The sequence below is a fragment of the Lacerta agilis genome, chromosome 17, assembly GCF_009819535.1.
Source record: "Lacerta agilis isolate rLacAgi1 chromosome 17, rLacAgi1.pri, whole genome shotgun sequence".
NCBI lineage: Eukaryota > Metazoa > Chordata > Lepidosauria > Squamata > Lacertidae > Lacerta > Lacerta agilis.
Genome location: NC_046328.1, coordinates 1,720,049 through 1,736,383, shown reverse-complemented (window position 1 = coordinate 1,736,383; position 16,335 = coordinate 1,720,049). Strand labels below are relative to the sequence as shown.

General features: G+C 42.6%; 1 protein-coding gene across 9 annotated transcripts in view; it reads right to left on the bottom strand.

Moving 5' to 3' along the window:
- The window catches only part of CLIP1 (CAP-Gly domain containing linker protein 1), a 111,919-nt gene that overhangs the window by 82,630 nt on the left and 12,954 nt on the right, over positions 1-16,335 (bottom strand). For all 9 annotated transcript variants that reach the window (XM_033174213.1, XM_033174216.1, XM_033174212.1 and 6 more), the window contains exon 2: positions 288-480. In XM_033174213.1, coding sequence (XP_033030104.1) covers positions 288-381 — 94 coding nt within the window. In that variant the 5' untranslated portion in view covers positions 382-480. The remainder of the gene's footprint in view (positions 1-287; positions 481-16,335) is intronic.

Sequence of the window (16,335 nt, the reverse complement as noted above, 5' to 3'; positions counted from 1 at the left end):
AGGTTATATAGTTAGGTCAGTATAATGCAGTGTTGGCTGGAGGTCAACCCCCCCCCCCCACCTCCCTGTGAAATGAGAGGATGTCATGTTCCAAAGGTTTGGAGGGGAGCTGGGAGAACACACACAACCAAACATCCAACTGACTCCTGTTTTTGCAAAACATCTTCAGAAATTCACCCCCCTACATAGCAACTATTAAAAATTAAACATGCATCAGAAATGTGCAGCATTATATTTTTATCAGAAGATGTTAAAAAAGGAAAAGCCACATCACTCATCTTCCTTACCAGGAGCAGCTGATGCAGCTATTTTCAGTAATGCGCCTCCAGGCTTGCTGATTTTGGTGGGGGCCTTAAGCCCACTCGGTTTTAACATACTCATCTTCTTGTCAGTGTTTGATCCCCTCTTGTCTGCAGTAACTATCTTTTCCCAAACATGGATGCAATATGGGTTTCTACGTCGTTTGCCTCCAAGTTAAACCTGTGTATATATTAGAGAAACAAAAAATGAAAGATAAAATGTAATTTTTGCTCTTAAAGGACTTGTAAAGAAACTTCTGGGCACAAAGCCTGCAAGCCTCAGCAAGAATAAAGGAACATTTGCAGGGCAAGATTAGCTATGGCCACATTGGAAGCCTATTTCATATTAGAAACAACTTTATTTTTTTTAACTTAATTTCCACATTTCATCTAAAGGTTGGGGGGGGGGGAGAGAGAGAGAGAGAGAACAGAGCCCTTTATGACATTACTAACATTACCATAGAAAATATTCAGCTATTTGAGACGTTCAGACAATTCTATGTATTTATAAAGTGCTGTGACATTGCAGAGCAAAACGCACCCCCAAGCAAAGGGGAGTGAGCGAGTGGGGGGTGGGGAGGGAGATGGCACATGGGGCCTGTAGAGGAATCAAAGCTTTTAAAGAGCTGAACAACAGCAACAACAAAACTCATGATGCATTGCTCAGCCTTGACAGCAAATGAATAGACACCCACGTCTTCTCTACGGGAATTCCTGGCTGAAGATCACAAGACGTTCCACAGCCCCCCATACAGTCCCCCAGCACTGCAGCCAGAGTTATAAAGGAGTCTCCTCCTCCTTCACGGTTTCTAGGAAAAGTGAATAGCTTTGATTTAGAGGTCCACTAAAGGCTTTACAGAAGGAAACAAATGGAAATATTATTTTTCCTAAATCAATTTTAATCAGTCATTCCTTACTATGTGCTGAGGACTGGCTTCCTTTAACTGCAACAAGGCGGCGGTGGATTGTTTCTTTTCTTTGGCTGTTTGTCAACACACAACTTATGCCAAAAGGTCCTTGAGAGAGGCATCATTTGTGTGCTAGTGGTTACAGGTGGTGGTGGCGGTGAGAACAATTAAATAACCTACAAGGAGCACTTAGAGGAGGTAGAGAAGTTTTGAAATGGTTTCGAAAAAGCAACTTGGTTGCTCAACTGTTTTCTCAGAACTTGACATACAGGTTATGGAATGCAGCTCCTGGTCTAAAGTGTACACAGAGTGTCCTGGCAGCAGGACAAGTCTCTGTGCTTGCAGCATTTTTAGGTCATCCTCTAGGACTGCTAGCAATACTCTGGCACGGAAATGCATTGTAAGAGGACAGGCTGCTCCTCTGTAGGAACAGAAGCAAACTCTGCACACATCTTCTACTCCTCTTGACCCAAGATGGGTTTCAAACTTTTGTTTGAATATGTATTGGGAAACAAAAACAGGCAGCTTCTTTTACCTTTTTGTGCAATGTTCAGGGACTTGCTGCTGTTTAGCACAAAATCTGCATCAAAGCCTCCCAAACTGTCCCGGGACTTTTCCTCTCCTCTCTCTGCACCCTTATTTCCCATTCTATCCGTCTGCATGGCCCTCACTCCTTCAGCTGCCCTCTTTCTTCTCTTAAGAGGACCCTGTTCTTCTTCACTGTCCTCCACAGCAATACTCCCACCGCCACAAGCTAACTGTAAAGTGCTACCTCTCTTATCATTTATTTTATTTAAAACATTTAGTTCCTGCCTTTCCATTAAAATGCCTGAGGCAGCTTACGATAGGAGTTAAAATAATAAATTCAGAAGGTAAGAGATCAGGAGAGAGATGATTAAAAACTAAAAAAACAGACAGCTTTAGCCACCCGTGGTTTGGTTGCTAGCAAGGCAGGCTAGCCATCATGACTAGGTGCAATTCAGGGGGCAGCAAAGGAGAGGGCTCTGGGCTCACCTTAAGGAGGCTTGCCTGGTGCCCAACCTCTTTATTCCCCAAGGCATTTTGTATTTTGAAACATTGGAAATCAAGTTTTTAACTTTGCTATTTTACTTGTGTGTTGCATTGATTGTTATTTGGTACTTTTAATAGGTTTACTGTAAAAAAATTTAGTATTTATTTATTTTTGCTTTGTTGTTGTTGTTGTTGTTGTTGTTGTTCAGTCGTTCAGTTGTGTCCGACTCTTCGTGACCCCATGGACCAGAGCATGCCAGGCACGCCTATCCTTCACTGCCTCCCGCAGTTTGGCCAAACTCATGTTAGTAGCCTCGAGAACACTGTCGAACCATCTCATCCTCGGTTGTCCCCTTCTCCTTCTGCCCTCCATCTTTCCCAACATCAGGGTCTTTTCCAGGGAGTCTTCTCTTCTCATGAGGTGGCCAAAGTACTGGAGCCTCAACTTCAGGATCTGTCCTTCCAGTGAGCACTCAGGGCTGATTTCTTTAAGGATGGATAGGTTTGATCTTCTTGCAGTCCATGGGACTCTCAAGAGTCTCCTCCAGCACCATAATTCAAAAGCATCAATTCTTCGGCGATCAGTCTTCTTGATGGTCCAGCTCTCACTTCCATACATTACTACTGGGAAAACCATAGCTTTAATTATACGGACCTTTGTCGGCAAGGTGATGTCTCTGCTTTTTAAGATGCTGTCTAGGTTTGTCATTGCTTTCCTCCCAAGAAGCAGGCGTCTTTTAATTTTGTGACTGCTGTCACCATCTGCAGTGATCATGGAGCCCAAGAAAGTAAAATCTCTCACTGCCTCCATTTCTTCCCCTTCTATTTGCCAGGAGGTGATGGGACCAGTGGCCATGATCTTAGTTTTTTTGATGTTGAGCTTCAGACCATATTTTGCGCTCTCCTCTTTCACCCTCATTAAAACGTTCTTTAATTCCTCCTCACTTTCTGCCATCAAGGTTGTGTCATCAGCATATCTGAGGTTGGGATTCATCCAGTCCAGCCTTTTGCATGATGAATTCTGCATATAAGTTAAATAAGCAGGGAGACAATATACAGCCTTGTCGTACTCCTTTCCCAATTTTGAACCAATCAGTTGAGAGCCAGTGTGGTGTGAGAGCCAGTGTGGTGTAGTGGTTAAGAGCGGTAGACTCATAATCTGGTGAACCAGGTTTGTGTCTCCGCTCCTCCACATGCAGCTGCTGGGTGGCCTTGGGCTAGCCACACTTCTTTGAAGACTCTCAGCCCCACTCACCTCACAGAGTGTTTGTTGTGGGGGAGGAAGGGAAAGGAGAATGTTAGCCACTTTGGGACTCCTTCGGGTAGTGATAAAGCGGGATATCAAATCCAAACTCTTCTTCTTCCATATCCAGTTCTAACTGTGGCTTCTTGTCCCACATAGAGATTTCTCAGGAGGCAAATGAGGTGATCCGGCACTCCCATTTCTTTAAGAACTTGCCATAGTTTGATGTGGTCGACACAGTCAAATGCTTTTGCGTAGTCAATGAAGCAGAAGTAGATGTTTTTCTGGAACTCTCTAGCTTTCTCCATAATCCAGCGCATGTTCGCAATTTGGTATCTGCTTCCTCTGCCCCTTCAAAATCCAGCTTGCACTTCTGGGAGTTCTCGGTCCACATACTGCTTAAGCCTGCTTTGTAGAATTTTAAGCATAACCTTGCTAGCGTGTGAAATGAGCGCAATTGTGCGGTAGTTGGAGCATTCTTTGGCACTGCCCTTCTTTGGGATTGGGGTGTAGACTGATCTTCTCCAGTCCTCTGGCCACTGCTGAGCTTTCCAAACTTGCTGGCATATTGAGTGTAGCACCTTAACAACATCATCCTTTAACATTTTAAATAATTCAGCTGAAATATCATCACTTCCACTGGCCTTGTTATTAGCAGTGCTTTCTAAGGCCCATTTGACTTCACTCTCCAGGATGTCTGGCTCAAGGTCAGCAACCACACTGCCTAGGGTGTACGAGACCTCCATATCTTTCTGGTATAATTCCTCTGTGTATTCTTGCCACCTCTTCTTGATGTCTTCTGCTTCTGTTAGGTCCTTCCCACTTTTGTCCTTTATTATGGTAATCTTTGGACGAAATGTTCCTTTCATATCTCCAATTTTCTTGAACAGATCTCTGGTTTTTCCCATTCTGTTATTTTCCTCTATTTCTTTGCATTGCTCGTTTAAGAAGGCCCTCTTATCTCTCCTTGCTATTTTTTGGAAAACTGCATTCAGTTTCCTGTATCTTTCACTATCTCCCTCACATTTTGCTTGCCTTCTCTCCCCCGCTATTTGTAAGGCCTCATGGGACAGCCACTTTGCTTTCTTGCATTTCTTTTTCATTGGGATGGTTTTCGTTGCTGCCTCCTGTATAATGTTACGAGCCTCCATCCATAGTTCTTCAGGCACTCTATCCACCAAATCTAAATCCTTAAACCTGTTCCTCACTTCCACTGTGTATTCATAAGGCATTTGATTTAGACTGTATCTTACTGGCCCAGTGGTTTTTCCTACTTTCTTCAGTTTAATATGGAATTTTGCTATAAGAAACTGATGGTCTGAGCCACAGTCAGCTCCAGGTATTGTTTTTGCTGACTGTATAGAGCTTCTCCATCTCTGGCTGCAGAGAATATAATCAATCTGATTTCGATGCTGCCCATCTGGTGATGTCCATGTGTAGAGTCGTCTCTTGTGTTGTTGGAAAAGTGTGTTTGTGATGACCAGCTTGTTCTCTTGACAGAACTCTATTAGCCTTTGCCCTGCTTCATTCTGAACTCCAAGGCCAAACTTGCCAGTTGTTCCTTTTATCTCTTGACTCCCTACTTTAGCATTCCAATCCCCTATAATGAGAAGAACATCCTTCTTTGGTGTCATTTCTATAAGGTGTTGTAAGTCTTCACAGAATTGGTTAATTTCAGTTTCTTCAGCACTGGCAGTTGGTGCATAAACGTGGATTACTGTGATGTTAAAAGGTCTGCCTTGGATTCGTATTGAGATCGTTCTATCATTTTTTATTTTTTATTTGCTTTAAGTATGGAGTAAAAACCTCCTGAGATAAATTATAATGGAACTTACATACCAAAAATAAATATGTTACGTTATTCTATGAAGTGACGCATATACCAAGAAAGCCTTATACAAAATAATATTAAAGTCAGGTCTTGGGTGTGCACAGATGACCTGGTGATGAGCAGGGGGCGGGAGATGCCTACGGTGGCGCCAGAGTTCCACAAGTGCCTTCCACCCCACCACAACAATACGTGAGGAAAAGTAGCAGCAGCAGGAACCCAGCTTTGGTGCGGCGGTTGGGGGAGAGAGAGGTGGCAACTTCCTATTTTCACCTACAGTGGCAAAGTGGGCTGTGCTGCCCCTGCCTCTGACCATAGTTTGTTCTTGGTTTATGAATGCTGGCTTGCTAGGGAGCTACAAACCAGGGTACTGGATTTGGCCATCACAGGTAGGTAGCCTCGTTTTAATGGCAGCTTCCTGGTCCATTTCTCCCACTCACACCAGGGGAGGAACACAGCAGGCACACTCAAGCAACAAGCACCAGCACATGGCCCATTAAGCTACAACAATCCTGCAGCCCTGGCCTACCCTGCTGCAAGAAGGCAGTCAATGGGTGAAAAATCAGCCACTTGTTAATATAGTGCATAGAGTGACAAGGGGAAATGGATGAAAAAGGCCTTTAAAAGCATAAGAGAATTTATAGATGGCCCCCAAGAACAGATTCTCCATGTGGAAGGAAGGAGAAGCACTTCTATTCCCTGGTATTTCACAGGCCCTTAAAAGCCACAATTCAATTTATATAGTCTAATGCCAGTGGTGTAAATCCCTTGAGCTAAAACACCCCCTGAAACCCTTCAAATGATAATTCCAGCAGATTGACCACAAGTAGTGGTTATGGGGGGAGGAGAATAACTGGCATGCAGAGCATTAACAGTTCATCTGCTAGGGAAATCAACAAGAGGCAACAAATGGTCAGGGGTCCCTTTACCTTTACCATACTTGGGGATGGCTACAGAACTTAAGCAGCAATTTATTTCCATTGATGTTTATATAGCTATTAAGGAAATTACAGGGCTAAAATGAAACCTTATATTCAGAAACTCAGGTCCCCCCCCCCCTCAAATTCCCTTTAGCGGGTCCAAACTTTAGATCTTCTGCATGGCAACCTGCATTCTACAGCATTATTTTAATCGAATGTCAGTGTTCAGGATAAATACCCCTCACTATCTCATTAATTCTAAGAGCACTGCAGCAATCCTATGGAGTCAGGCCAAAGGTTTCTCTAGGCCACCTGACACTCGGCAGCCAACACCAGATACAAACAAAAAGCAGTTGTCTCCATACACTTTCCTTGCAACTTTGAGAAATCCAAAAGTTCAGGGACATGTTGAACAAACCCAGTTATCCTTGTTTAAGCATAATAGAATCAAAGGTCTGAAGAGGATCCAAATACCATCCAACCCTAGACATAAATCTCTATGCACTGTCCCTTTTCTCATTACCCTTCCTTGCAGCCCTTTTACACATTATCTCACATCCTCAGTATTATTTAACATTAAAAGGGGCAAAGGTTAACATAAGCTCCAAGACTTATATCCCACCTTTCAATTCAATGAGCCCAAGTGGTGTACATGGTTCTCCTCCTTCCTGTCCTCACAGCTACCCAGTGGGATAGGTTAGTCTGGAAAAGACAATAACTGGCCCAAGATTCGAACATGAGCCTCTCATATCCTAGTCCATAGGTAGGCACACTAAGGCCTGGGGGCCAGATCCGGCCCAATCGCCTTCTAAATCTGGCCCACAGACGGTCCGGGAATCAGCGTGTTTTTACATGAGTAATGTGTCCTTTTATTTAAAATGCATCTCTGGGTTATTTGTGGGGCATAGGAATTTGTTCATTCCCCCCCCCCCAAAAAAAATATAGTCCGGCCCCCCACAAGGTCTGGGGGACTGTGGACTGGCCCCCTGCTGAAGAGGTTTGCTGACCCCTGCCTAGTCCAATATTCTAACCACTACACCACACTGCCTGCAAAGATTACCTTACCATCCAAAACAAGCAAGAGAATCAAAGCCATTTTGCCAAAAGCTTTGCTTTTGCATTATTTAGCCAAACTGCCCACTTGCTTTTCTGTTTTCTTTTCATATGTTTCCCTTCTCTCCCTCCTCACCATCCCTAAGCTGCTAGTTTTCTTACATGCAAGAAGGCAGCCTTTAGAAATGCCATCCCATCCTGGCAGTCCAGAATGATGCAGTCTAAGGAGAGCTTTGCCAAGTGATCTTGCTGAACAGATGGATCAGCACAGCAAGCAAAACTCCAACAAAATCTTTCAGCAGGCTGCCTGGTGTAGGGCTTAGGCTGTTGTTGTTTAATAAATCTGTATACCACCCTACACCCATAGGTCTCAGGGTGGCTCACGACATAAAAGTATAATATAAAAAAACGCAAAATACATATAAAAAATGAGAACAAAGACAACCCAATAATTTCCCCTTCCACAGCACATTTAAAAGGGCATCGGGTGTCAATCAGCCAAAGGCCTGGCTGATGAAGAATGTTTTTGCCTGGTGCCTAAAGGTGTATAATGAAGGCGCTGCCTGAACCTGCATGGGGAAAGCATTCCCTGGGAGCCACTGCAGAGCAGGCCTGTCCTCGTGTTGCCACCCTCCAGACCTTTCATGCGGGAGGCACACAAAGAAGGGCTTCATAGGATGATCTCAGGGTCCTGGTAGGTTCATATGGAGAGAGGTATTGCAGTCCTGAGCCACTGAAGGCTTTACAGGTCAAAACCAGCACTTTGAATTGAGCCCAGAAACTAATTGGTAGCCAATGCAGTCGGGCCAGGATCAATGTAAGATGCTCAAAACATCCTGCGCCAGTGAGCAACCTGGTGACTGAATTCTGCGTCAGCTGAAGTTTCCAAACCATCTTCAGAGGCAGCCCTTACATATAACACATTGCAGTAATCTAACCTAGAGTAAGGTTACCAGATTTTTTTCAATGAATCTGGGGACACTTTTCAACTTCAATTGATTTTGTATGGGACTAATTTGTAAATTATTATAAATCCGGGGACTGTCCCCAGGAAACGGGGAAGTCTGGTAACCTTAACCTAGAGGTTACCAGAGCATAAGACAACAGCAGTTAGGCAGGTTTCCTCAACCTCGACCCTCCAGATGTTTTTTGGCCTGCAACTCCCATGATCCCTAGCTAGCAGGACCAGTGGTCAGGGATGATGGGAATTGTAGTCTCAAAACATCTGAAGGGCCGAGGTTGAGGAAGCCTGAGTTGAGCTTTCCTGTCCAGATAAGGGTGCAGATGGACACCAGCTGAAGTCACTTTCAATAGCTTTTTCAACTTCACAGAATTATAGAATTATGCATCTCAGTTTTGCTTATCAAACCCACAAGAACATAATGCACCAAATGGATCATTGAAAACAGTTTGCTTCAGGTATCTTGAACACTTATGTTGCACCTGATACCTGGGGTCATAGGAAGTAAGGCTGCTGTTCAGATTCAGCTGATTTCTTTGTAAAGATAAGTAGTGGGTGGTTTGTTTTTTAAAATGTCTCATCTCCTTAGCCTCGGAAGAGATTTCCTTCCATGCCAGCAGAGTACTAAAGATTTTCCCACTCATCAATTTTCCCTCACCCACTCTTTCTTCATTCAAATGCTAGTTATTGAATGATAACTAGTGCAGGAGCTAAACCAACTCTGTGTATTGTCTTCTCAATGGAGTCATCAACTCAATAAACTGTAGGATAGCTCAAATTATGGAACATCTCCTAGGCAATTAGGAAAAAGAACTGCATGAAGCTCATTTAAACAATGCATTGAGAGTAAAACTGATTTAATACAAAAAAGAGGGATTAAAAGGGTGAAAAAAAATGTGAAGTACACTTTCACAAATGCATGTCAGGTCACCTAACATGTCTGAAAGAAGACATGAACACCAATATAAACTACAGCCATACAAGGCAGCTTCCTGAACTGAGGGATCAGCCTCAGAGTCCTCTCCCCACAAGTCAGTCAAGTCCAAGGTATCAAATGCCCACCAGGTGTCCACTCCCCATTGAGGTTCTCATACTATTTTCAAAAAGCAGGCAGGTCATATTCTGCTTCCCCACCCCTTCTTATGCCAGGCAGAAGAGACACATGAAACAGGCCTCCCCCAGATCTTAACTGCTTGCTGGGCTTGTACATTCATATATGAGCATCTAATTTTTGTCAGTCTTAGTATAGTAAGGTTGGCATTCAAAAGAAACGCTAAGTGGAAGCAAACTATTGGGAAATTAAATTTTAAGCCCAGCAACATACTACATGCACAGGAAAATATAAGACAAATGGAACTTCTCTGATACAGAAAGCAGTAGAGAGTCCAGGGTACCAAAAGAGCAGAAGTGGAATTATTGCAGCAGGTCATATTCCGCTAAAATGTTGCAACCTTTAAGGATTTCTGCCACAAGGCGATGTTTTGTGGAAGTAACAGCTGAACCGCATACAGAGGTATGAAATAACACAAAGTCTATTTAAAGCCTAAAGTTCTGGTCATTCTATAAGTTACCTACCCAAACTGAGATATGGCTGCTTTATTTCTGTTATTCACAACACTAATATCTAAGACAGCTTCCAGGGGATCAAATCCTTGAGTGGCTTGGGAAAGCTTCAGCCTGAAATTCCCTCAGCTTGTGCTCTTTAATTAGCAGCACCACAGTGCACAGTTAAGTCCATGAGGGCGTGGGCTCTCTCCTCACTCCTACCTTTTGTATTATGACTTCATTGTCTCTGACCTCATAGCAAGAACACGCCTTGGAATGCCACTGCTGGTCAGGCTCAGTAGAGAGGAGAGGGGGAATGTTTATCCAGCTTCTGCCATTCCAGGAAAAGGAAGGAAAAGCCCCTCAATGCTAGCCTTGTTACTGCTTTCCTTAGAAGAACAGGAGCTGTAATTCCCAATATAGTACTTACATATTCATAGAATCAGAGACTTGTAGAGTTGAAAGGGACCCCGAGGGACATCTAGTCCAGCCCCTGCAATGCAGAAATCTCAAACAGATCATACATGACAGGTGGCCATCCAACCTCTGCTTAAAAAGCTCCAAGGATGGAGAGTCCACAACGTCCTAAAAGAGACTGTTAGAATCTCCTTTCTTGTAACTCGAATCCATTGGTTTGGGTCCTAGCCTCCAGAGCAGGAGAAAACAGCTGAGGTAATCCCTCCCCTACCTTCCCTGGGGCAACTTGAAACGAACCTGTGTCATCAGCTCCTGAAGAGATCATCAGCTGGCCTGAGAGGACTCTGTTGTTCTACCTAAGTATTTTTAAAGTATATTATGTCTTGAGTGCCTTGACAGAAAGGCAGTATTAATGAAAGCTAGTCTGGGGCTTGTTGACTAAAAGCAGGATATAAATGTTTAAAATAAATAAACGGTTATACAATATTGTTGTGTATGGTTATAACACAGGAAAATATTTTTTCCTGACAGAGGGAAAAAAGTCAAAGCAACAAACCTACTGCACTTCTACTATAAATTCTGCAATAATGATGTCTATCATTATTGCACTTGCCTGTCGTCACACAGTAGTTCCCGTCATTGCTGACAGATGGCATTTGAACTACAGCGTGACAAGTGGTGGCTGCAGCAGTCTGCTGGCTGGGGTGGAGATCCACAGGCTGGCCAGAGCCTCTATTGGCTACCTTCTTCCTCCTCAGCCAGCCTAGGGATCCACTGCCACCACCAATTAGCATGAGGAGTTGGCAAAAGCAGAAAGAGGAGCCACATGGAGAGGAAGAGGCATCCAAAAGTGGTGGCCAGTTGGCCTCAGAATCCATAGGAGTGGCAGAAAGAGGTAGAAAGAGGAAGGTTTAAGAAGTTCCGATGGGTGGAGTGGGAAGGGTGAGGGGAGGAGGGAGGGAACAAAGGGAAGGGTCAGTGAGCCAAAGGAGGTATGCACCTGTAGAAAATGACAACTGAATGACTGACAGAAGCCTGAGAGAGTAAAGGTACTTCTCTTTTTGCAGGTTATTAAAGGCAGACCTGCTGCTTTGAAAATGGATAGGGGTTAGAAGGGCTGCAGTTTATTAGTAATACCACATCTCCAAAATGCACAGCCATTGCCTCCCTTCCAGCCCCAAAGTATCCCATTTCCTCTTCTGGCATCACTATAGGGTTACATTTTGTTTTCGCACCAAAGCTCCTTAATGGTATCCCCCACCCCAAATGGCAGTCCTCCAGCAGTCAAGAAATTACTCGCATTAATATTGTATTTATTGGCTTAAAGGTAAAGGGACCCCTGACCATTAGGTCCAGTCGCGGACGACTCTGGGGTTGCGGCGCTCATGTCACATTACTGGCCGAAGGAGCCGGCGTCCAGCTTCCGGGTCATATGGCCAGCATGACAAAGCCGCTTCTGGCGAACCAGAGCAGTTTAGGGTGCTGTTAATCCTGTTCTCTGCAGTCCAGGGTTATATATCTGCTGTGTCATATGTTTTCTTCTTCAACAGAACCCTGAAGCCAAACCAAAAACACCCCCCTCTTATAGTCTTAAACTTTTACTACAGGTTCACTCAAAACATACCATAAAGGCAGAAACATTAAATAAGTCATCTATACCCAGCTATCTACACACCTGAGCTGCCACCCTCAGCACACTTTTATCAGATCTTGCCCTTTAGAGAAAGTTTAGGTGTTCTCTCCCCAATATTAAAGGTGACTTGATATTTCAGCATTTGCCCTTAGGTTCTGAATAGTTCTCCCCATTTGATGCTGTCAACTCTTCTGGTACTTAAAAATGAATTAACAACAACAGCTCACTTCCTTTATTTGAAACAAAATCAAAAATTCTTTCCAGTAGCACCTTAGAGACCAACTGAGTTTGTTCTTGGTATGAGCTTTCGTGTGCATGCACACTTCTTCAGATACACAGAATTTTTGATTTTGTTTTGACTATGGCAGACCAACACGGCTACCCACCTGTAACTGTTCCTTTATTTGCTAGCAGTGCTTGCCCTTTCCGTTCCTCTTTGCTCCTCACTGGAGGAGTGGAGTGCAGTTTCCTATGTTTATGAAAGAAAAACTGAGTGCTTTTCAAAACTTTTTCCCTTTACACTAAAACATTTTTTTAAAAAATCTTAACACATAACCAGCCTGAGAGCAGGTTAATTCACAATATAAAGTTATTATTTACTAGTTCAGTAACTAACATAAAAGTTTTTATGGAGTCAGAAATTTAAAAAGATGTAACTGAAATTACAATGTTTATTTTTAAAAAACAAATTTGATAAACCTTTTTGTAATAAAGCCTCAAAGCACTTTACAAAATTAATTTTCTTAGTGCAACACAAATAAATGACATTTGGATGGTTTTATAACATGAATCTTTCATACAAGCTACACAAGCTACAAATTTTATCCCTCTAAGTGGATCCAAGGGCCCCTCAGAAGCTTAACAGGGGTTTCTCAGTGTAGAAACAAGTCATGGTTAAAAGCTCCTCTGAAAAATAGCTTGATCACAGTTACAGAGCCCCCTTGCAGCAAATAGCTGCAAACAGGATCCTGAGCAAGTTCTAAGATGAACACAGCTCAGGTATCTGAAGAAGTGTGCATGCACACAAAAGCTCATACCAAGAACAAGCTTACTTGGTCTTTAAGGTGCTAATGGAAGGAATTTTTTTATTTTTCATTTTGTTTTGACTGTGGCAGACCAACACGACTACCTAACTGTAACAGCTCAGACAGAACATGTCTTGAAATCCCCTGCTATTTGCAGAAATGCTGCAACAGATGTACACAAGCAAACTGATGTGGAAACAATTCCATGGTGGTAGATATTTTAGGAGATCACTGGTCTAAGGCAGTACTGTACAATTTGCACACTGCATTAGCCAACAGCTCACAACACACTTATATTCTATGAGTTATGGCATGCAGATTTGGACACAACAACTTGGTTTATGCATCACATTGAAACCACAGTTAAAATAATGGTATAATGTGAGCAAGCAGCAAGCTGGTGGGTGCCCCAAACTCCATGTTATATTTGTTGTTTCGTGGAACATGGGCTTATGGTTTGTTTCTGTCCAGAAACAGAAAAAAACAAGAGTCCAAATTCCAAGAAACAACAAGCCAGACTCTGGATTGTTTCCTCCCCACTGTAGCAGCAACAGAAGCAGACTTTTAAACTCAAATCTTTAACAGCTGATATAACAACAGCTAGTTATAATACCACAACTAATTAACATGCTTGTTAGTAAGTTAGAGTTTCCATTTATTATATGTCTTCTGCTATTATTCCAAAGCAGGAACCTTCAGATTCTTGCTAGAACTATAGTTCATTATATATAAACCACAGAGTAACTGGAGGATTTACATATAACGTAAAAACGTATGTGGAGCCAGGACAACAAAGAAAATAGTCATACATTGAATCCACCCAGTATGTTGGCTCCAAATGGAAATTGTGAGCAGGCAAAGCCACAGTCTTAAATATTCAGCTTACTGTACAAGCTTCTGTCTGCTAAAGATTGGGGGGGGGGGTCTTAATACTGAAGCTGTTTTATGCCACCATAGGTCACCCTAGGCCTGCTTGTTCAAGAACTATTTTTTGGGACAAACAAAGATACAGTACATATATATTCAAATAGCTATGTGTTAAATCCCTGTGCAACATCTCAAAGAGGCAAACTCTTTAAAATGTACTGTCAAAAGATATACAGTATTCTAAGTCATAGAAAAACATTAAAACTTTCATGGTACATCTAAGAATGCCTGCATTAAGACATTCAAAAGCAGGGCAGACTACTGAACTAGAGAGGTGAAGCATGGGAACGACCCACCAAGCATTTCTCCCACGCAAGCCCCATTGAAATAAATGGCTCATTCATTCAAATGTTTTGTTTCTGCTCAAGCTCCATTTATCGTTGAGGGGCATGAGTAGAAAGCACTCTCATTTGATGGTAGCCTACGTCTTACATTTAAAACCCCAATTAAATTAAACAGATTTGTTCTCATATCACCGGATGGCTCAGGAGATGCTTACTGGAACGCACATGGACACGACTGCCTTCCACGAGATGAACAATTTTTTCATCGAAATGTGCATTCCTATTTGGGCACATTTTAAAACACACCATAAAAAGTGTAATACAAGTATCTGGAAAACCGAAAACTGAGCATTGAACAAATACTTTTCTTTTTTATAAATGATATGGAAAAAAAGAATCAGAAACTTAAAGTAGAATATGATTTTCAACAGCACTTGAAAAATTATGAAAAAATAGTAAAATGCACTTTTACCCCATGTAGGAACTATTCTCCTGATCTGTTTTAACTAAATTTTTGATACTGGTGTTAAATTAATTTTGAAAAATTAACTTTGAGGTTATCAACTTCCTGCCTGCCTTTCAGCTACCCATCTAGGACAACTATTACAATGCTAACATACAGGGAGAGCCCAGTGGTACACAATTGCCTTGTACCCAGGAGCAGCCATTGCAGCCCCAAACAGCTGCAAGGGGAAGGGAGAAGCTTTGGGGAACTTATAGCTGATGTGAGGTGCTTTGCATGCCTTGCAGCCAGGCTGGCAACTGAAGGGAGCCAATCAGCCTTGCCAGGGATTGAAGTTGGGACCTTCTGCATGCAAGGCTGACGCTCTACCACGGAGCTACTGCCCTTCCCAGTATATAGGATACCCTCTTGGTGGGTCAGCAACGGTCAACCCTGGCTGTTGAAAAAGCTCATCAACCAGCAGGTAGGCTGGTAGATAACATAGATTCATGCCCAATGCCTACCCTAAGAAAGCTGTGGCCTACTTTTATCCAACTCAGGTTGTGCTTGTCTTCTATTAATACTTTTTCCCACACCCCTCCCAGATACAATGTGCATGGGTCCACAATATGGCATTCTTGATTAGGTATGTGCAAACCAGAGACCAATAAAACTTGATCTTGGCAACAGATACAGATACACAGTGCAAGAATATGCAGGATGCAGCATGCTCAAAACTTACTTGTTTGCTAAATTTTGCCATTAACTATTCCTCAATAGAACATAGTTATAACAGATCCATGTGTGCTAAATTCTTGTGTTTGATTAATGTTAGAATTTAATTAGAACCGTTAGGAATAGCTAGACCCAAGTGTGGTATTAGGGATAATAAGGTGTGATGGAACCACTCATCATCCTCTGTAACAGCACACGTAAAAGCTAGTTAAGTAGGCACACTTCCTGGGTTGTATATTGGACATTATAATCCTAACCCAATCAGCAAGTGTTAATGAAGTCAGACAGACTTCCTTTGTGAGATGACCACATGGGGGAGATAAACAGCAAGAGAGTTCAGAGCAGAGGGAGTTCAGAGTGTGTTCCCACTACACAGTGGGAAATGGGTGTGAGAATGCAAATGTGAGGGCTCTCCGTGTGTTAGAAAAGGAGATCTTAGAAGTTATGAAGTTAAGAGTTGGGAGGGATGTAAGCAGGAAGCAGGGATGAAGGGTTTAGCTGGGATGCATGCTGCAGAGCAAGAGAGGCTGCAGAGAGGGATGCCGATACTGTTACTGCAGCCAATGTTCAAAATTAGGCAGGTGCCAGGTGCATTTTGCACCTGACTATTGGCCACTTGCAACCAAGTGAAGACGTCTCCACCATCTAGAGGTGCATGCCTGGGGGATCATTGGATCTTGACTATTTTCACACACTGATACCCCATATTTATATAATTCTACCAGTTACATTTTATCTGCACAATCAGAATGAATTTTAGAAACCAAAATGCATTTTCTGTGCCACATGAGCAGGATCAGTGACCGTTATAGTTAATTTTTGTAGCTTGCCTTCACTTACCCCACCCCACTTCCCTTCTCACAGTTGTGAAGAATATCCCTAAATTATGAATGGTCCATGTCACCATTAAGAAAAAGAGGTCAAAATAGGCTAATATATATGTAGACTGGCCCTGGATAAAGTGAATTTCTTTTTTAAGTTCTCAAAGTTCTAACTCAATGTTGTCATATGTGACTTGCCATTATTTTTATTGATTATAGTTTAGTAATTTTTTTGTAATTGATAATCGTAAACTGTTTAATTATTATTTGCTGATATTTAATT